The following is a 22,664-nucleotide window of genomic DNA, read 5'->3' as shown; positions in this document are numbered from 1 at the left end:
AATGGATACTCTGCAAATCGCACATAAGTACTCGACTGAGGGTTCATCAAATCACCTTCAGAATAATTCTGTATTATCCCACTTCGAACAGCGCAAAAAATTCGAACACTTATAAATTCCCTTATTGTAAAATGATGACTGTTTCTCTCTATGTAAGTCGGTGTCAACAAAATATTTTCGCGTTCGTAGGAGAAAATTGCTGACGGAAAATAAGACCGGATCTTATTACATCCTCATGAGTAGATTCACGTCCATTAAATGGGTTCTGCAAAGGATAGTATATCAATACAAAATTGCCAATAATTTGTGTCTGTGTGCCTTGGATGCGTATGGTGGTAGGACTCGCATGACAAATAAGTCCGGGATGCGTGTCATCAATATCATTACGCCAGTTCAGCATCTAAAAGAATATACCTACTACAACTTCAACACTACTAAATAATTTGTTACAAGTGACTAAAATTTGCTGATACGTGAGCACTGAATGACTGTTGTTCGATATTTACGACCGTGATGGTACAAGTACCAGTGTTTGGATGTGATCTGGGCATGATACGTAGAGTCAGGTAACTTTTGGTTTCGTACCTCAGGTGGTAAAAACGGAATCCTCATGGGATTCTTCGCTGTCCGTCTGTTTGTCTGTCCGACAGATGGAAACCTTTTTTCCTCAGAAACGGTTACACGTATCAAGTTGAAATTTATGTCAAAGTCTAAGGTATACGGTCCTTTAGCAGTGTAGAAAACTGAAGCTTCTAGGTCAGTGTAATCGAAAGATACGTATTTAAGTCACCTACTCTGACAGCTGTGAACTCGCCCATCAAACCGTAAAGGGTACCTCCCGTTGATTTACACTCATCAAATTTGGCAACAAGTAAAATTTCACTACGTAAGTAATTCAATAACACAAAAATAACATACAAGCCTACAAACGACATCCAACAGAAATCAGAATAAAAGATTTTTCAAAAGAACTAGCAAACCAAAGCAGGGATGAAGAATATAAGGAATCCAAGTCAATATGGAATTGACTAAATGCTCTGCATTATTTAAATTGAACTTGGAAAATGCATTTCCAAAAGTATGCATGTCTGTATCAAAAAATCCGAAAAACAGATGGGTAACAACAGGTGTTAAGAAGTCCTCCCAAACACTTAAATACCACAATACCATCAAAAAGAGTCGCAATGATCAAGAAATCTTAAATTTCTATCACAGATACAAAAAGATCTATAGGCAGGTGCTGAATGCAGCAAAAAATTCTTTTCATGACAAAATGATATACAATATAGAGAATAAAAAAGGAAACGGGGAGAGGCAAACGAATACAGAATAATATACTGTTAAGGGAGGGGGATAAAGTAATAAATGATCCACAAGACTTAGCAAAGTATGTAAATGAGCATTTTTCAAGTATTACACTAAATACAATGATGTCACTTCCAACCACACAGAACGAAGTCAACAAAACTGTTCAAAAATAAAAAGTCAGTAGGCTTATATGAAGTATCAATGTGTCTATAGACACAATGAATATAGATTATAAAAGCCCCTTAACAAATACAATAAACTAATGGTTTACATCAGGACATTACCAGAGCAGTTGAAACAGCAAGAGTTGCATCTTTGCTTAAGAAAGGTAATGCAGAAAACATAGAAAATTACCAGGCTATTTCCCAGCTGTCACCATTCTCGAAAATAGTAGTACCAATTATGAAAGACAGATTAATGATTTCCTGAATAAATACAATCTTTTAAGCGAATCTCAGTGTGGTTTCCAAAGTGAAAAAATACAGAGATAGCCATTGTAGAATTTACAAAGTTGTACTTGATGCTCTTAACAAAGATGAGTATGGCACAGGCATATTTTTGGGTCTTTCTAAGGTCTTGGATACAGTCGACCACAACATTCCATTAAATAAATTAGAAGCAATAGTCACAATGACTGGTCTAGATCATAGCTAGGATGTATAGTATAAGGAACAGAGATAACACATACTTCAAATAGATCTAAATATTTAATAAAACACTTATCGGAACCAAAATACATTAATATAGGGTTTCCACAAGGTAGCATATTAGGACCAGTACTATTCTTCCTATACATCAATGACTTTCCCAGTAGTGATAATAATGGTGAAAAAATTCTCTTCCCTGATGACAGCAATATCATAGTCACCGAGAAAACAAGAGAGCTCCTTGCAGAGAAAGCAAATGAAACTCTCAAGGAAGTTTTCCGATTGGTCAATATGTAATAACGTGACACTGAACGTAAAAAAAAAATAATGCCATGAATTTCAGTATGAAGAGGGAAAATGACAATGTTATATTAAATGTAGATGGTACCTCTATAGACTGTGTAACAAATGCAAAATTTCTTGGAATGAATATTGATTCCCAGTTGAAGTGGTGTAGATACAGAAAGGTGCATGCAAACAGAATGTTATCAGCATGTTATGCCCTTAGAGCCTTATCATCAGTGTGTAATATGCAGTGTCGTTTAGTTACATACTATTCATATGTACATTATGTTCTTAGTTATGGAAATCATATTTGGGGAACAATTGCACAAAATATGGACACAATTTTCAAACTCCAGAAAAGATCCATGAGAATAATAACCCAAAATAGTGGTCGGGCAAATTGTAACGATCTCTTCAAAACACTGACGATTTTAACTGCTCCATGTGAATACATTTACCAGTCAGTTGCACACATCAAAAATAACATTGGTAATTACTGCACAAATAGCTCTGTCCATGACCATGGAACACGAGCTTGACTCAACTTACATTTACCAAGAACAAAATAAACATAAAACGCAAAACAGCGTTTCCTACCAAGGAAGAAAACAGTACAATACATTTACAAAAGAGATGAAGGAAATTGCAAATTTACACTTAATTAAAAATGCATCTAAACAGTATCTGTTAAGCAGTTACTTATAACGCCCCTTCCTCTTTCTGACCTGAGAATACCACTCATTATACAGGGATAGTGACTTAGTTTTTCAGGATAGCAAACGGGAAGTTACTGTACAGAAAATGGCCAGCCCATAGATCACCAGTGTGCGTGCGTGTCTGTGTGTCTGTGTGTGTGTGTGAATTGTTATGAAACAATTGTGTATAGTGTGTGCAGTGAGATATGAGTGAACAGTGTGGCATTAAATTATGTAATAAGTTATTTGCAAAAAAGCTATCGAACACCAGGAGCAAATCTAATGATTATCTCTAACTAGAAGTCCGTATGTGTATACAAATTAGATTATATTCAATTGGAATAAACCTGTAATTACTTTGACATATTCTACATCTTTGTAAAACGGTGTCTACTAATGAATGAAGCTACTACTACCACTACTAGTACTACATTCGTAATCCGTCTGTATATGTGTTTGTCGGTTGAAACCCTTCTTATCAGGAACGGATAGACGTATGAAGTTGAAATGTTTATCATATATGAAGCTCTACAGCCTCTTTGTGAATTAACTTCTTAAATCATCGCAGTCGGAAGATATTGCCATTTATGTCACATAATTTGATACTCGCACGTTCACACATCAGAATCTATGCAGTACTCCCAGTTAACCTAGAATCATGAAATTGCTCAAGAAGCAGGACTTCGCGGTACAAGTAAGGCAAAAAAAAACAACAATTTTTAATATGCAATAAAACCACACGAGAAAAGTATTTTTTTCCCATTGTTTATCTAATCATAAATCTGTCCGTCTTGTTAAGACCCGTTTCTTCACAACGGCTAGTCATATGACGATGAAATTTATGTCACGTTTCAAAGTCTACTGTTACTTGTGGCTCTAAAAAATTTAAACTTCTGCGTCAATAACCAAAACCTACAGCCATTTAGACGACATATTTTGATGTCTTGCCTGTATCGATAGCGACTACAGGCAAAAATCGTCATTCTCGATTCCCTGGATGGATGAACTGTCTATGTAAATTAATAAGTTTGTACGGAAACCTCGGTGGGCGTGTCGTACTCTCGTTTTTCCGGAGCTTTCCTTATATGAAGTCCTAAGTATGCTCCGAATAATGCTGGTCACAAGTTAATGAATCAAGAGTCTTACACAGGTATACATGATACAAGGAAATTGTTAATAAAAGAACTGTTGTTATTAAATAGTAAGCCATTGCTCTGCATGGACGACCGTAGCTGCTGAGCAAGAACCACACCCACAATACCACAGGTCGCTAACCTGACAGTGATGGCGATTACAAGAACGCTGTAGTAAGAAATTCTATTCAGTCATCAGACCTATGACTGGTTTGATTCGTCCCGCCATTAATGTTTGCTAAGCTAACCTTTTCATTTCAGAACAGCGTTTAAACCTTACATTCTTAGTCATTTTCTGTGTGTATTCCAATCTCTGTGTTCCCCTGCAGTTTTTACCCTCTACAGACCCCTCTGGTATCATGGAGGTTATTCTTGTATGCCTTAGCACGTTTCATATTGTCACTTCTTGTCACTGTTGTCCATATGTTTCTTCCTTCGCCGATTCTACATTAAACCCCTTCATTCATTATCAGTCCATCTAATTTTGGACACACTTCCGCAACACTACGTATCAAAAGCTACCATTCTCTCCTGTTCCAAATTTGCATTGTCCATGATTCAATGTCATTCAGTTCTGGGCCCCAAATGTCATTCTCAGAATCATCTTCCTCAGATTAAGACCCGAGTTGGACTCCAGTACACCTCTTGGTCAGGAGTGCCCTCTTTGCTTGTGCTAGTTTGTTTAAACGTCCTCGCTGCTTCGTCTGGGATCTGTTATATTGTTTCGAATGTAGCAGAATTACTTAACTTCGTCTACTACGTGATCAACCAACTTCTATGTTTGGCTACCCACGGTTTTAATTTCTGCAACTTCTCGTTACTTTTCTCTTTCTTCTGTTTACTCTCAGTCCGTATGGAGTCAGCAGAAATTGTAGTCCATTCAACACATCCTATAATTCTTCATCACTTTCACTGAAGCGATATAGTCTTTAAATCGTATCGCTATAATTTCTCCCTGAAGTTTAATCCACTCTTGTGCCATCCTTTAATTTCCGTGATTATTTCCTCGATGCATAGGTTGAACAGTACTGTCTTAAAACCTTGTTAATTCGTGCAAATCGTTCTTCGTCTTTCAGTCTTAAGGTTTCCTATCGGTTCTTGTACGTATTGTTTATTATCTGTATTTCCCTATACCTTACTACTGATTTTCTCAGAATTTCGAACGTCTTGCACCACTGTGCGTGATTGAACTTAATATCGAGGTCAACGAATCCTATGAGGGCGCCTTGATTTTTCTTTAGTCTTGCTTCCATTGTCAACCGCAACGTTACAATTGCCTCTCTGGTTGCTTTACATTTTCTAATGCCAGTTTGTTGGTCGGTGACAGGTCCTCTACTTTATTTTCCATTTTTCTGTATAGTATTCCTGTCAGCAGCTCGGATGCATGAGGTGCTGATAGCGCGGTCGTTCTCGCAGTTATCGGCACTATGTAACCAATCACACCATTAGTGACCATCGTAGTGAAGGTGAACTACAATAGTGTTCATGCTGGTACTCTGCCGACAATTGCGAGAAGAATATACATGGCCCTCTGTAAATGCTGATAAAGAGATATTTAATGTATATGCTGAATACGTGTTACGTTTGTTATCTGCAGCCGTCGCTGTGTAACTTCCCATAGGCATCAACAGCACTGAATTTGAAGACAAAGTCTATCTTTGTGCTTCATGATTTTCATTCATTTATGATAAGAGTAGATACTTCTTCTTTGGGTTTTCCTGTCTTGCTCTCTGATTTTGTGTGACACCAGTTATACTTCTATTATTGTTTCACAGAAAAAAGAGACTTCTACCATAAAAATCACATACCGGTTTTTAATTACACGTGTCTCATTTCCAGGCAGTAGGAGCAATCATCGCTACTTCGCGGACTTCCTGCAAGAGCTTCCAAAGATGGCGTCAGGTCCTCAGTTCGACACCAGCTTGCCGGGAAACGTAACAGGGTTGGTCGGGAAACCAGCACTCCTGAGGTGCCGCGTCAAGAACCTGGGGAACCTCACTGTAAGTACGGCGATCTCACAGAAAATTCCAAAATCATACTGCTCTTCAGTTTACATGCCGCGTTCAGCCACATTAGGAAACGCACATGTACACACCTCATCGTAGACTCTACACCATGGCATCCAGTTACATAAAAATAGCATATTTTCGTTTCCTGACCAACTGGTTGCTTAAGGTACCTTTCATTCAGCAACAAAGGAAAAAAGAAAACTGACCAGGTGCGAGTACGACTCACGCACTGAGGGTTCCGCACAAAATTGTGTGTACAGACAGTTCATCGATTCCCGGAATAGAGAATCTCTAACTATCGACATTGATAGTGGCAACGTATCAGTCCTTGGGGCTCCAAGATTTTCCAGAATGTTTCAATTTCTATAACATAAAAGTAAGATAAAGTCATGCAGGAGATGGATGAACATTATTTCAGTTATCAGTAGTTCCGTAATTAGGCTGACGGGTCTGCGAAAGTTTGTTTCTCATACGACTGGAAACACTATATATACGTGCAGTAATCGCTCCTGGATATCTGACGATGAATAAATTCTGAAACACGTCATATGAACAATGAAGTCATTTTACTTTCATTATTAGGACCCAGTCAGCCTGAATGGAGAACTACTGATTGTTTTAATTTGAACTTTGACGAGAAAAGGAATATTTTTTCGTGCAATGTAATTACAAATTTACATTTTTCGGTTCTTTTTTTGTTCGGTTGTTCTGCGAATGCCTCGTTCTTGCCAAATTTCATGACTCTAGGTTAACAGCACAAGTCTATGTGTTTTCAGGAGTCAGTTTTCGATTATCAAAATATATGACCTAAATGGCGGTATCTTTTGGTTGCGTCGACATAGAACGTTGTATCTATTACACCACGAATGGACTATAGACGTTATCACGAGATATAAGTTTCATCTTCATTCGTCTAGACATTCCTCAGAAAAGTGGAGTCTTAACAGATGGACGAATAGACAAACAGAAAATGAAAAAGAAAATTTCTTCGTATGATATGATTACAGATTAATGGTTTCCGTATTTTTCCTTTCGCTGTGCTATGAAACCTACAGTCTTCAAAATATTCATATTTCTAGACCATGGGGAGGACCCTATATGTTTTGATGAGTGGCCTGACGAACATTAATATATGTGACATAAATGCCGGTACCTTTTTATTTGATTAACTTATGGTATTTAATGTTTGGCACCGCAAAGGATCCATAGAACACAGTATGTGCCATAAATTTCTACTTGGTACATCCACCCGTTCCTGAGAAAAGCCTTTTTTAAGAAGGGAATGTACGGGAAAATGTGAATATTTATTTAAAAAATCATTACAGCCATGTTTATTAATGTACAGATCCAAAATTTTGCATGTGTAAATCAAAAGATGTGTGTTTAACGGGAAAATATAATAATATGTTCTAGATTAATATTTTGCCAGAAATTCGAATTTAAATATTTAATTGTCTTTTTTTATAAAAAGCTATAACACAAATTCTAATTATACAATTAATCTGAAAATATTCTTGCAGTGTCCTGAGAAGATTATAAGACCACTGAAATACATTTAGTAATTCATGGTACAAATTGTATCATTAACAGTGTTTTTAATTTTGCAAATCCAAAAGTTAACTTTCTTGTCTACGTACAATCATCTAAAAATCACAATGTAGTTGCAGGATCTCTTTTTTTTTTAGTTCAAGGGACAGAGCAATACGTAGTGAAAATTCCTGAAAGTTTCAGAGAATTATGGCATATGCCTTTTCAGAAAAGGCTTCTAACAACTTAAAAATTTAAAACAGAGAAAATGATGTTCAAACATTTTCTTCTTATACTTGTAAATCTAACAAACTTACCTCAGTTTTAAAATCCTCCATACTGATAGTCCTCATCATCAAGGTTTCTCTTCTCTCCTCTTCGAATCTGCCTGACGTGGCTCAAATGGTTTTGAGCACTATGCGACTCAACTTCTGAGCTCATCGGTCCCCTAGAACTTAGAACTAATTAAACCTCACTAACCTAAGGACATCACACACATCCATGCTCGAGGCAGGTTTAGAACCTGCGAACGTAGCGGTCGCTCGGTTCCAGACTGTAGCGACTAGACCCGCACGGCCACTCCTGCCGGCTCTGCCTGGCCTGTATTTGCAGGTAAGACACTGATCTGTTACTTTTATTGACCCTGCTCTCATCGATGGTGTGAAATGCTATGTTGTAAACACACCAGGATCCATTCTAACTCTCTTCAGTACTTCAGTTCTGCCATTATTTCCGTTATTGTAACATAAAACTGCACCATAGACACCTATTTTGGTTACTTCAAGTCTACAGCATGCCCTTTTTCAGCATCTAACCCAAATTAATTATTGAGGATTTTATTTGCATTATGTATCTTTCCGTAACGACACTTCCTTAATAAATCTTGGTGTGCAAGAAACCTGAATGTGGGCGTAATTGCATTCATAACAGTTTCTGGTGATGAAAGTTTATCTGAATATGTCTCATTTTTGTTCCTGAACTTACACCAATCGTCTTTCGGACACAGATTGTGCATTGCTGTTTAGTCAGTTGATAATTTATGGGAAAAAAATTCCCACACATCACGCCTTATTGCCTCTAAATTATGTGTGTTTGTTTGATAAGTCCCCCACAAAATAACTGAAGAGAATGTATTTCCTCCAGAGAAAGGCAACCTTTTCCTCCTAGTGGTTTTTCATCCTCAAGTATTTCACCTCTCTTCTCTTTCAGCTTGCGACGAAGCCTACCACCAAGTCTCCTTTGGATGTGGCCAACACATGCCAACTTTTCTATTGTTGTACTGTACGGATTTTTATCTGTTACAGCTTTGAGCGAAGAGGAGTTCACAAGGTATTTAGTATATCTAACACCACACGGTTCCTCATATCTGGAGAACACCCTCACAACTGTAGCAGCCTCCATGCCCCATTTGAGACAATATAATTTTTAGAGCATGTTAATGCATGATTTTCTTGCCACAGTTTCTCACTGTCTTCATTGTTGGATATTTTCCTTGTTGCAAACTGGAGGCAGTATTTAGACATAATTTCTACACCTAAAACTTTACCGGGGATAATACCAATAACAGATGCCACTTCATACAGATGTGTGTGACCCCTTTTCATCCAGGTCCCATCTAAATACACACGTAGGTCAGAAACATTTGTAGGAGATTCACTGTCATGAATATCTACCCCAGGATTTATTTCTTTTTGGATTATTTCCACTAATTTCTCCATTGATGTCATCATTGAAACTTTGTCAGTATCGCATACAGGCATCAGACAATTCTTTATTCATTTCTTCAAACCTTGCACAACCTTGAGACATGTTCAGAAAACCACACAATAAATTACCTCCTTCCCTGCCCTATTCAAGGCATGTCACAGCATACGTTAACCTAAAATTGCTTTCATAGGTACCAGTGTCACTTTTTCTGAAGGAGGAAAATGAAAATCCATAGTCACACGAATTACACATTAATTTAAATCACAAGCTATACCCACTTTTCTTTCTTCAACAACAATCATGTATTCGGTAATTTTACAGCTAACACACGAACATGAAAACCTTATAGCCTGGCAAATAAGCTCTAAATCAATACATCTGAATCCTATGGAATCCTTATCAACATCATTCATGCTCCTGTGCAATTCTCCTGTCCTAAGTTTCGATGCTGAAGCTGAGAGCTTATGTTCTTCATTTCGAGCCGCCTTCTTTTTGTTGTTGGTAATCCGATTTCCATGGAACCTCCGTTTTCTAAACACAGTTTTTCTACTACCCATTATGCTTGTATCTTGACTTCCACTTGAGGGTTTGCGAATTCAGGCTTCCACCTACTGACATGTGATAGTATAAGATAGTGATGTCAGCCAGAGATACAGATGTCAGCCAAAAATATTGACAGAAAACAGCCTTCACACAGAAAAAGATTCCTCTAAAGCAATCAGTTTGTCAAATGTCCGAAAGGGTTGGAGTCGTCGTCATTACAGAGTTAATCGGTTTAATAATTTAAGGGCATTTTTAAAATCACGATAAAATTCACCCAGAACGTAGAATAAACTGAGTAGATCAAGAAACTACTGTTTTTGAAAAATCTATTTTTTTAAACAAAATCCATTATATCCCAGCTTAATAGTCGTATAGACAGAAAACAAGGTATTACTGTAAAGTTTCGGTTCTAGATGATGCAGTTCGGTTTTTACCGGAAACCTAGAATTTAGTGGTTCTGAAGAAACTCGCCGAAAGTAATGGTTACTACGCCGAAAAGGTCAGAGAAATATTTCAGAAAACCAAAAAACCAAAACAGAGAACACACGGAGAACTGATTACATTATGTTGAATGGAGTATATCACACGATTATAGAATAAGGAGGAAGGGTACCAAATACACTACTGGCCATTAAAGTTGCTACACCACGAAGCTGACGTGATGCAGACGCGAACTTTAACCGACAGGAAGAAGATGCTGTGATATGCATATGATAAGCTTTTCAGAGGATTCACATAAGTTTGGTGCCGGTGAAGACACTTGCAACGTTCTGATATGAGAAAGTTTCCAACCGATTTCTTACACACAAACAGCAACTGACCGGAGTTACCTGGTGAAACGTTTTTGTGATGTATCGTATAAGGAGGAGAAATGCGTACCATCACGTTTCCGACTTTGAGAAAGGTCGGATTGTAGCTATCGCAATTGCGGTTTATCGTATCGCGACATTGCTGCTCGCGTTGGTCGAAATCCATTGACTGTTAGCAGAATATGGAATCCGTGGGTTCAGGAGGGCAATGCGGAACGCCGTGCTGAGTCCCAACGGCCTCGTATCTCTAGCAGTCGAGATGACAGGTATCTTAACCGCATGGTTGTAACGGATCGTGCAGCCACGTCTCGATCCCTGAGTCAACAGATGGGGACGTTTGCAAGACAAAAACGATCTGCATGAACAGTTCGCCGACGTTTACAGCAGCATGGACAATCAGCTCGGAGCCCATGGCTGCGATTACCCTTGACGCTGTATCACAGACAGGAGCGCCTGCGATGGTGTACTCAACGACGAACCAGGGTGCACGAATGGCAAAACGTTATATTTTCGGACGAATACAGTTTCTGTTTACAGCGTCATGATGGTCCTATCGGTGTTTTGCGACATCGCGGTGAACCCACATTGGAAGCGTGAATTCGTCATCGCCATACAGGCGTATCACCCGGCGCGATGGTATGGGATGCCATTGGTTACACGCGTCGGTCACCTCTTGTTCACATTGACGGCTCTTGAAACAGTAAACGTTACATTTCAAATATGTTACGACCCGTGGCTCTACCCTTCATTCGAGCCCTGTGAGACCCTCCATTTCAGCAGTATAATGCACGACCGCATGTTGCAGGTCCTGTACGGACCTTTCTGGATTTTGGAAATGTTCGACTGCAGCCCTGGCCAGCTCATTCTCCAGATCTCTCACCAACTGAAAACGTCTGGCCAATGGTGGCCGAGCAACTGGCTCGTCACAATACGCCAGTCACTACTCTTGATGAACTGTGGCATCGTGTTGAAGCTGCAAGGGGCAGCTGTATCTGTATACGCCATCTAAGCTCTGTTTGGCTCAATGGCCAGGCGTATCAAGGCCGTTATTACGGACAGATGTGGTTGTTCTGGATACTGATTCCTCAGCATCTATGCACCCAAATTGCGTGAGAATGTCATCACATGTCAGTTCTAGTATAATATATATGTCCAATTAATAATCGTTTATCATCTGCATTTTTTCTTGGTGTAGCAATTTTAATGGCCAGTAGTGTACAAAAGCAAAACAGCTTCGAAAAACTGGACTACTACTGGGCTATTGCAAGAGCAAAACTGCTAGTTTTAGTATAAAACATGGTGTAAGTAAATGAAGTTCTAAGTTTATTGCTTCCTATGTGTGCTAACACAGACGTCACGACACCGCCAAGCAAGGCTACTAAGGTGTCTTGAAAAAGTTGACCGAAGAGTGGATGGCTCTCCATTGTGTTGAGTGATAAGTGTCCGTTCTGTCTGCATGGGAGTGACGGATGCATCAATGTATGGTGTAGACCAGTGGAATAGCCTATTATAGATTGCATTCGCTCAGAACATATAATTCCAGTCCCAGAGTTCAGGGCGTGGGGCGCAATCAGTTACAAATTGAGTTCGTATTTGATGTTTCTGCAGTTCAAAGTAACCAGTGCCGCTACATTGTTAGGTTGTTATCCCCGTAATAGCGCCATCTTTTCGATAGGGAGGTGGTGTTCTTTTTCACCGGGACAAAGGACGACCACATACGGCCGCTGCGACGCAATGTGCTCTTATTTGTGTAAAACAACTGCCCTCTTCAGCTTTATAACTGTATTTCTCGCCAACTGAATACGAGGAATGATGAAACGGGAACTTACTCATCCTCTAAGGCCCGCTAAATCCGCTTTCGGATCCCAATGAAAGATATTATGTGCATGATCACTTGCAAACCAGAAAACACGTCTGCCTTCCTGATAGAGGGCGTTTTACTCGATACTAATGCTACTTTTTGAGCACATGTCTGTTTCATTTGGTCCGAATCATTCAAGGTTTCGACGGAGATATCTCGGGAACAACAATTGATAATGGAAAATGACTTTCAGTTGCACGAATGTAAGGCAGAGGCTCAAGAAAGTAAATCCGGTAGACAACCTAAAACGTATGCAAATATTATTTTCAACGGATGCTTGTGTTTCTTTTAGGTAATCAATAGAAATAAAGATCACGAAAGGAGTGGCTTTAGTTGCACAGAATTCGGTCATCTGGATCCCGCGAAGTTCACGCATGAACGAAAAGAGCCGCTGTTGCACATCCCGAGATACAAACGTGAACCCCACTTTGCCCGTAATCGCAATGCCACTCAGGTACTGCGACGCAACAAACGCTGCAGTTACTGTTATTAACGCTGTTAATAACAGGACTGGCAACAATGCAGATGTCCATTCACAAAAATACGTGTAACTACCATTTACCTCTATTATATCCCAGATCACCCATTAATTGTCTTTATCCTAGCCTATGATATTTGGTTTTAAATTAACGTTATGTCCCTTCTAGTACTGACACAACTTTGAAACAATTATGGAAGTATATCTACACCACCAAGTAATGGTATTCTAGTGCTGTAGTAAAAATCCCTTTCCTTATTTTTCTATGTGTGTGAATGGACATTTGTATCGTTTCTAGTCCACTTGATAACTGTGTAAATAGCAGTAACTAGAGTGTTTGTTGCATTGTAGTACTTCAATCACATCGCGATCATGAGCAACGTAAGGTTCACGCTTGCAACTCGGGATGTTCAATAGCGGAGCGTTTCTTATATTTTAAGCCTCAGCTTCACTTAGAAATTTCTCTGAATGCAGCTGATGTAATGCGATGCAACCAACGCAGTTATTTATAAGATTTATCATTTATGACAGTATGAAACCATGGAAGACGTAACTTCGAGGTTCAAGTGTACGTATACCTGAATATGATTTTAATTCATGTTTTGAAAGTTGTAGTTAATCTCCTCACCTTCTTTTGGCATAGAAAAAACAGCAGCAGAGATAAGTTTGTGATAATATTTCTTTTGCGTATATAGTGAGAACTACGATGAACATGTCGTAGGACTGACGTATAACACACAACATATGTTATTGAACGAGCCAAAGGTAATCTCATTCGATAGAGGAAAAACCTTATTCTAAAGTATCTGATAATTCCTCCATCTCACAGATGATTGAGGGCACTTCACACACACACATACACTCTGTTAGAAAAGTAACGGCCAAATTTTTGAAGACGTAACATAAATTTATTCTCCACTTTGCACTTTGACGTGTAGTTGCCACAATTAGAGATCCTCATCGTTCTTATTTATCCAGACTATATTATAGTGCCTACAGTGTCATCTGAGATACAGCTTTCCAGATAACAGGTAACGTGAAAATTGTAAACAATCCTGTAAGTATGTCCCGAATAAAACGCTTCCCTCTAGAAACTACATAAAGACACCCACAGAAGTTTCTAATTTAAGAGGTTTCATTTGAAACACATATGTCGTGAAAATTACGAAATTAAGATCAATAGAAAGGTAAGGAAGCTGCAGTAACAATAAAAACATTAAACTGAATGATTATCGTGTTTCATAAAACCTTCAGAGTGATTCAAACGGTTAAACTCTACTCCAACACTGCTTGGCTGCTGAACAAAATTCCGGAATGCCTTTTCCCCTTTAATACAATCACGCTGTACACAAGCAGCTTCTAATGTGATTAGCGCCGCTCTGAAAAGGATTGAGACTACATTTGTGGAAGGTAAACAGTGAGACAATGTTCGCTGTATGTTTCCTCTGTGGAAGCAAAAGGATGATGGGAATGATAGGAAATTCGCCTGTAAATGATGGAAAGTTTTGCTAGAGATACATGAGATTTCTCAGAAACCACCTTTATTTCCAGAAACAGTGATTACCCTGTTTAACAGATATAGAGAAAAATTTTGAGGTATTTTCTTCAAGAATGTTTTGTCGATCTTTTGTTTAGACTCAAATGAATACCTGTTCTTTTATTAGACATTCTTGGAATGTTTTATCAATTTCCCTGGGGTACCATTTTTCATCACGGTATCATTGTACATAACCGGGATTCATTTATAATTTGACTGTCTGTTAGTCGTTGATTCTCTCACATATCAGTAGTTGTTTATGATGAGAGATAAAGGATAAATAAGCTAGTAATTTTACGAGATGTCTGTGTATGTAATGGTAGAGAGACGTATGTATAAAAAATGTATGCAATTCCAGTGTATAGTTACTTAATGAATGCGTTTCTGTTATTTTGTTATATGTCGAACCTGATTGTATGGATTATACTTTCTATTTTAGAAAATGCGTCGATTCATTAAATTTGTGCAGAAGTACAGTCTTCACGTGATTCTCTGGCTCAATAGTGATGTGAGATTTTACTGCCAGAGGAACACCATTTTAATGTGTTATATTTTCTTCATCCATCTTCTGTGATGGCTAATTTCGGATTAACATAGTCAGTTAACAAATCGTAATCAAATGCGAGCTTTCAAGAAGCCTCTCACATCCCACATGTAAAGGTACGACTCTCTGTTTGTCGTACAGCTTTTAAATCACGCTGTCGTTGTAGGTCTTCAGGGATCTTTGAAGCTACAAGAGACGCGTGACATTCAGCACCTAAACTGCGAGGCATTTGTGACTCTTCTACTGTCACTGTAGTTCTTGGGGCCGCCTGACGTTCTGCATCGAAGCCCCGGCGGACACGGGACGGCTAAGAGTTTTGTTGGATTCGAGTAACTCTCTTAGAACTCTGCTCTGAATCAGATTTACGTCTGCGAGAATTATAGTAGTAGTTTTATTTATATGTTGTTTTCAGCCTGTGCCAGATGGTGTAGAAACTCAGTATCATAAACCACGCGCACAGTAACATTGAATAGGTACTGTAACAACATAGTCAACGGACACTGAGATTCGCCAATCATCACGCCAGCGTCGTGTCTGCATACGACTCTTGTGTACCACATTTAAAAATGTTAAAAATTCCCAATAGGATACAACATTCTAAACTAGCCTATGGTATTCGTGAAGGTTGTAGCTATTCCGTACCAAAGAGAGGTAGAATCCTGGAAAACCTAACAGAAGGAGTTACTTTCGTACTTATACTATTAGTACGGATGTGGAAATATGGACTGCTCTGGATTAAACACGTTGAGGGGTGCATAAGCATTGTATTATAGCTGTTACCCAAGTACGTGTCACATACCAGTAAAATGAAATGAAATATGGTCATGGCTTTATTGGCAGGGAGACAGCGGGTGGGATGTTCGGAACCTTGGTCCCATTAGTTTCATTTGAGAACTCCTCGGTGGCTCCAACGTCTATGATTACAAAATGACGATGAGGACAACGCAAACATCCAGACGCGAACTGAAAGAAAGACCTTAGTGGGAAATGCCTCTAGAGACCCATAATCGTAAAACAGCATCGCTCACCAAATAACCACGTGCTTTTTAAGGAAACTTGTTCGCAATACAAAAATTATAGCACTTCCTTGCAGCTAAGCGACAAAATGGTAACGAGTTTGTGACTGACATTAGTATGAGGAATGTAAAATTATTTGGTATTTCTTTACATTTAATCGCATTGTGTATAACATATCAAACAATATAAGCATTCTCACAAATATGATAAAGCTGAAAATACGGGGGCTATCCACAAAGTACATTACGTTTTGGAATCAAAAATAAATAAATATTGGAAATTTTTTATTATATACAGATGAAAGCCACACTTAAATACAACTGTTCTACATAGTGGCCATTTAAATTAAGGCACTTATCGTAGCGATGGACGAGCTTGGAAATTCCTTCGTCGTAAAATTCGGCCGCCTGCACCTTCAACCACGTGGTTACCTCTTCTTTAAGCTGTGCGTCGTCATCAAAACGCTGCATAGCCAAGCACTTCTTCATTGCTGTGAATAAGTGGAAGTCGCTCGGTGCCAGGTCGAGACTGTACGGCGGATGAGGAAACAACTCCCACTTAAAAGATTCGAGAACTTCACGAGTAGCATTTGCCGTGTGGGCCCGGGCGTTGTCGTGAATCAGCAAGATCTTTGAGCCGAACTTTCCCGTGCGCCTGTTTTGTATTGCTCTTCTTAGGTTGTGCAGAGTTTGGCAAAAGCTTTGAGAGTTTATTGTAGTGCCTATTTCCAGGAAATCCACAAAAATCATACCTTTTCTGTCCCAAAAGAAGAGGTAACCACGTGGTTGAAGGCGCAGGCGGCCGAAATTTACGACGAAGGAATTTCCAAGCTCGTCCATCGCTACGATAAGTGCCTTAATTTAAATGGCAACTATGTAGAAAAGTAGTATTCAGGTGTGGCTTTCATCTGTATATAATAAAAAAATTCCAATACTTTATTTATTTTTAATTCCAAAACGTAATGTACTTTTAGGATAGCCCTCGCATTTATTGTTCCGTATTTAGCGTTGTATGGCTTAGATTCATAAATGCGTTGTAATACACACTTTCTAAAGTAGCATATGGCTTTCCTCAGCGAAACATTATCAAAATCTCTTCTGAGGTTCAGTTTCTTCCCATAAGTATGGGTTCTTAGAATTCTAGATTGTTCTAGCTTACATCCCGCATATATTCTGTTGTCAAGGTGTTTGATGGTTCCGTTTTCTGCGTTTTGCGAGGGTAAGAGACAACTACGTTTTATTGAGAGACGGCTTCTATGTCTAAAAGCTCGGTGATCTTTCTTCTGGTATTTGTAATGTAATGAAAGTTTTGTCACACGGTGTAACCCTTGTAGGTTAACAAAAGCTTTTTTTTTGCGTCTCCTTTAGGTTACTTCTTTGGCACATGATGATGATAATATCATAGTCGCCAAACTTTCTGTAAAACAACAGGAGACCAATAAATCTCATCACGGCAGCTGACGTGGTTATTTATTTATTCGTATCTGTGATCGTGTTAAGAAAAGTAGCCTTCAGTATTTTATGTAGCTGGACTGAATTAGACTCGATGCGCTTTCAGGTGTCCTGGGTACGACACCGCGACATACACTTGCTGACGGTGGGCCGCTACACGTACACCAGCGACCAGCGCTTCGAAGCCTTGCACTCTCCACACACGGAAGACTGGACGCTGCACATCCGCTACGCGCAGAAGAAGGACTCTGGCATTTACGAGTGCCAGATTAGCACCACGCCTCCCATCGGGCATCCCGTCCATCTCACCATCGTAGGTAAATTGAGTGAGGTACAGAATCTTTGACCAAACGATTTAAAGGGATGTGAGTTTTGTCTCAGGAACAGTTAGACGCAGATGTCACAAACATAATTGTGTTCAGTAATGAAGTTAAATCCACTTATATGCAACGTTGAACAGCTACAGTTTGTTTGTGTGGGTCTCCGAACACCCTACAGCTAAGATTATCCGCAGTTTTCTGGCCCGATTTTCACTGTTTGACGTAGATGGATTTACAGTGTACTACAACCATTCTTACATTTTTGGACAGGAATGTTTTGGGAGTGGTAAATTTCGGGATAGTAGGGGATTAAACACTTCCAAACACGTATTTTTTTCTTAATAATACAACCCAGTTCGTCAGCGTACTGAGATTAATAACAACCAGAAACAATATTACTTGACACCAAATAAACAAATAAAGCAGAATCTGATATCTTTTAGCAAATGCCATCTGTAAATAAATCTTGACATTCAAATGAACATTCCTTTTCAATAAAAAAGGACAGCAAAAGGTAAATCGACAAGCCTCCAACTAATTAACTATACGACTTTGTTTTCTCATACTGAGACATTAGAAGGAGCCTCCTATTTTACTTGGTAAAATTTTGTACAGCCAAGATTACGTGCATATTCCTTTATTTGCAAACATCGAAGATCCATTTTAGACGACGTGTAAGATATAATTATAACTTATATGCCGTCCAAGATGGATCTTTGAAGAGCTTTCAGCAATCCAAAATTCTGTGTATGGTTTCGAAATACCCCTTATGGAACTGTATGAGACCAAACAGTGATAACATCAAAATACTTCGTACATCCATCTTCAGCCACTTATTGACACAGTAATAAAATACAACTTCGCTTTAAAATGAACTGTTAATAAAAAAAGCTAGAGTGTTATACGGTACAATTATTTGCAGCAACCTGCCTCTAACTTCGTTTTAAAATTTATTTTTAACCATTTCCTGACGTTTATTCTCCTTCCTCATCCCATAAACGTGCCTCCGGAAGTCTTACCAGAAAAGTGAAACTGCGCTTCAAAATTTCTTCGTAAACGTGATTGAATGTACCCTCGCAAATATTTGGAATCTTCATGTACTGGATTCCAAGTTTAATTTCTAAAAGATTCATTAACAATTCCAGCAGTCGAAACCGGTGCACGATTCTTCACACAGTTTCTGTTTCTGCACTTGCTCCTTCATTTTGATCATCTCTTCCGTAATTTTGTACTGCACTGAACAACAGTGCCCTCTACGAGAGACAGTCACTGCTTCATGATCGAATACGATTATTGCAGAAATTCTTGCATCTTAGTCATAATTTACTCTTTAGTACTTGATAGGTTGTAGCAAGTATGAAAAGGCAGACCACATAGGAAAGACAAATGCTTATAATATAAAAGGTATTCGTGAGAACACTGCACAAACAGAAACCTGCATTTGACAGCTTTAGTTGCTATAGAAGGAAGGAAGAAAGGAAAATTAATTTAACGTCCCGTCGACAGCACAGTCAGCGACGAAGCATAAGCTCGGATTACGGAAGGATGGAGAAGGAAATTGGCAGTGCCTTTTGAAAGGAACCAATCTGGAGTTTGCGTGAAGCTATTTAGGAAAATGACGAAGAGCCAAATTATGAATGACTGTACGGACAGTTGGACCGTCACATTCCTGAAAGCGAAACCGGCGGGCTGACCACTGTCCCATCTCGCTCCGTCAATTCTTGGGAGGACTGCAGATTCCACATTAGTGACTACCGTTTTTGACGTTTAAGGAAAGTAACGCTTTAGTTGCGTATATGGTGGTAATTACACTGATCGGTCACAACATTATGACCACCGACGTCCTATCGATATAAGCCCGCACAGGCATAGCAGCGTCACCTGGAAAGGAATGAATAAAGACAACACACGGTGCAAGTAGTGTCGTAAGTGTGCTCTTCGTGTGCAGAATGGGAAGGCGCGACCTATGTGAATCTGACCGTGGGTAGATAATGCCGCCTTGGAGACTCGGCATGAGAATTTCGGGAACTGGACCACCCGTCAGTGTCCTTAAGATGTAGCGAAACCGAGATGTCAGACGTCATAGGCTTGGCAGACTCTGCACCGAGCGCTTCTAACGATGGACTCCCACATCCGACGACCCATACAAGTGCCAATGTTAACGTCACGATATCGGCAATTACGACTCACATGGCCCATGACCATCGGCAATGGACGGTGGCACAGTGGCAGAGCGTTGCAATGTCTATGATTCTCGTCGAAATGCCACGGTGTGTTAACACTGCCATCCGACTGTATCAGTACGCACAATATTATTTCCTGGCGTTCCTATATCTGTAAATGAATATTAAAGTATCGATAAACGTGAAGACAGTTTTTGAATTTTCTTGTTCAACTAAATAAGTCAACAGAACACAGCGGATACACGCTGCAGGATGCGAAAATTTCGGAAGCGTATGATACAGTATGTTTATAAGCCGAGGTATGTAAGCATACTGCGAGAGTATCAAATATAGTCAACTTATGTCTTCCTCTTCCCCACGTTGATATTAAGACACCTCGCGTTTTGATGAGAGTGGAGGAATAAAATATGGAACGAACAATGTTCTTGTATGTACCACGTAAGTCGAAATACCTCTTATTTTGTGGATGGTTGAAGACAACGAAAATAAGTTTTTTGGCAACTGGTAGTTTGCATGTGTTGAGAAGCACGTGACGATATGTACAGATAGTAAGCTGAACTCTGGAATTAATCGAAATATTACAAATAGAACCGTTGTTTTAATGGAACCGTATTCATTTCATAATTGCATTCAGTACGTCTTGGAAGGATAATTGCAGTGATATAGTGCTTGTTAATTTTGACCTGGAAAGCTTCGCAAACATATCCGAGGAATATACTGAGACTGCACAGCAATAAAGCCAGAGTCGGTTACTGAAGTGTAAAACCCATCAAGTAGAGCTCTGGTGCAAGACTCCTTCGTTGTATGCAGCAAGGCAGGCCTATGCTGGCAGTTAGGCGGCAGTCGCCGGCCAAGACAGAACAGCAACCGGGTTGTAATCAATTTTGTGACATTTCGCGAGTTCGTAACCAGGAACGAATTATTCAGTCCCATCTGTGTCCTTCGGTAGTTTAGCTTTTGCGTTTCTGGATGTTAACGTAATACTTACTAGACATACGTCTCGCGTTGTCGGAATGTAATAGATTTTCTGACGTTTTAAAAGTACATAACCAGAAGTGAATTATTTGGTCTCACCTGTGTGCTTTGGTAGATTACTTTTTGAATCTCTGCTTGTTAATCTAAGTTACTGGACAAAGTTTTTGCGTTTCCAGCAGTGTTTGCAGTAGGGTTGCGCAGCGCGAGTTGATATTTGTTTGTCTGCGTAGCCTAGTTTTTCCACCATTTGTGGTATGGATGAGGACTGTGATTGCTATGCGCAGATGTGAGATCAGCTGGTGACGCTTCGCTCTTGATTACTTTTTGAATCTCTGCTTGTTAATCTAAGTTACTGCACAAAGTTTTTGCGTTTCCAGCAGTGTTTGCAGTAGGGTTGCGCAGCGCGAGTTGATATTTGTTTGTCTGCGTAGCCTAGTTTTTCCACCATCTGTGGTATGGATGAGGACTGTGATTGCTGTGCGCAGATGTGAGATCAGCTGGAGACGCTTCGCTCTTGACTACAGGCTGGGCTGGCCCCAGTTTGAGGCTGCAGTGGATGGGCGTTACTGTTGTAGCCTGGCCGTGGAGATCCAGTAGACGTTCAGCACTGCCCACGAGTCCGCCGACCTGTCTACGCTGGTGGCCAGCCCAGTTACTGCTCCCATTGAGGTTTTCCCCTCGCCCAAGGACGAGTGGGAGGTCACCCAGGGGTGTGGTAGGCTGCGAGAGACTTACTAGGGAGCCGCTCGTATGGCCACTCCTGTTAGTTTGACGAACAGAATGTAGGTGCTTTATGGCTGACCATGTCCCTCAGCCAGATGCAGTCTCTTGTGCCGCTTCAGAGTAAACCTCTTATCCTGCACAATCCGGTCAGTCACAGAGAACACTATTTTGGTAGTTGGTAACTTTAACATTACGCGCATTGTGGGGCCACCTAGGGACATTGCTCCCAACGAAGGAATGTAAGCCACCAGAATGCACTCCGCAAGCATACCATATGGAGTCATTCCAGAGGCTGAGTGAGTCCTTCTGAATCTCACGAAGAGCACAAGGTGCACCCAATTGCACGTGGCGGTTCATGACAGTAGCAGTAGCGTATGTCACTGTGGCTCAGAAGAGATTGTCTCTGGCTGCGAGCATCTCCTTGAAGTGCTAAAGGCTGCCATTCTTCATTTCGAGATGAAAGCAGAGCTCACCATTTGCAGCATAGTCGACAGAACCTGGGCTCAGGCGGTTTTGTGACCAAGTCCGTTGCAGATTCATCAACTTGCGCAGTAGCTTTATTGGGCTGCTGGTTCCGCTAAATTACACGCAGGAGGTGCGTACGTGGGTAGTGGTTGCCGTGCGGTGTACATTGAGCCGTTTCGTAGGTTAGAGGACTGAAGTGTCAAAGGATGTACGTCAAACAAAGAAAAAACGTAGATCGGTACAACTATTGTAAACTGTCGAAACTGTGCTGGGAAAGTACCAGAACACCGAGCGCTAATAGGAAGCACTGATGTTCATATAGTTATTGGCACTGAAAGCTGGCTAAAGCCAGAGAAATTGAGCTGACCTAAAGATGTTCGGCAAGCATAATATAAACACAGTATTTATTGTTGTTAGACGTAGTTTTTATCTTGCAGCGAAATTGAA

The 22,664-nt window shown here is 39.9% G+C and overlaps 1 protein-coding gene across 1 annotated transcript in view; it reads left to right on the top strand.

Annotated features, from left to right (window-relative positions):
- LOC126288323 (zwei Ig domain protein zig-8-like) overlaps positions 1 to 22,664 on the top strand; it is a 143,332-nt gene that overhangs the window by 82,254 nt on the left and 38,414 nt on the right. The window contains exons 2-3 of the mRNA XM_049984895.1: positions 5,908 to 6,068; positions 17,658 to 17,868. Of these exons, the coding sequence (XP_049840852.1) occupies positions 5,908 to 6,068; positions 17,658 to 17,868 (372 nt within the window). The remainder of the gene's footprint in view (positions 1 to 5,907; positions 6,069 to 17,657; positions 17,869 to 22,664) is intronic.

This window comes from Schistocerca gregaria, chromosome 1 (assembly GCF_023897955.1).
Source record: "Schistocerca gregaria isolate iqSchGreg1 chromosome 1, iqSchGreg1.2, whole genome shotgun sequence".
In the NCBI taxonomy this organism is placed as follows: Eukaryota; Metazoa; Arthropoda; class Insecta; order Orthoptera; family Acrididae; genus Schistocerca; species Schistocerca gregaria.
This window is presented reverse-complemented; position numbering and strand designations above follow the sequence as displayed.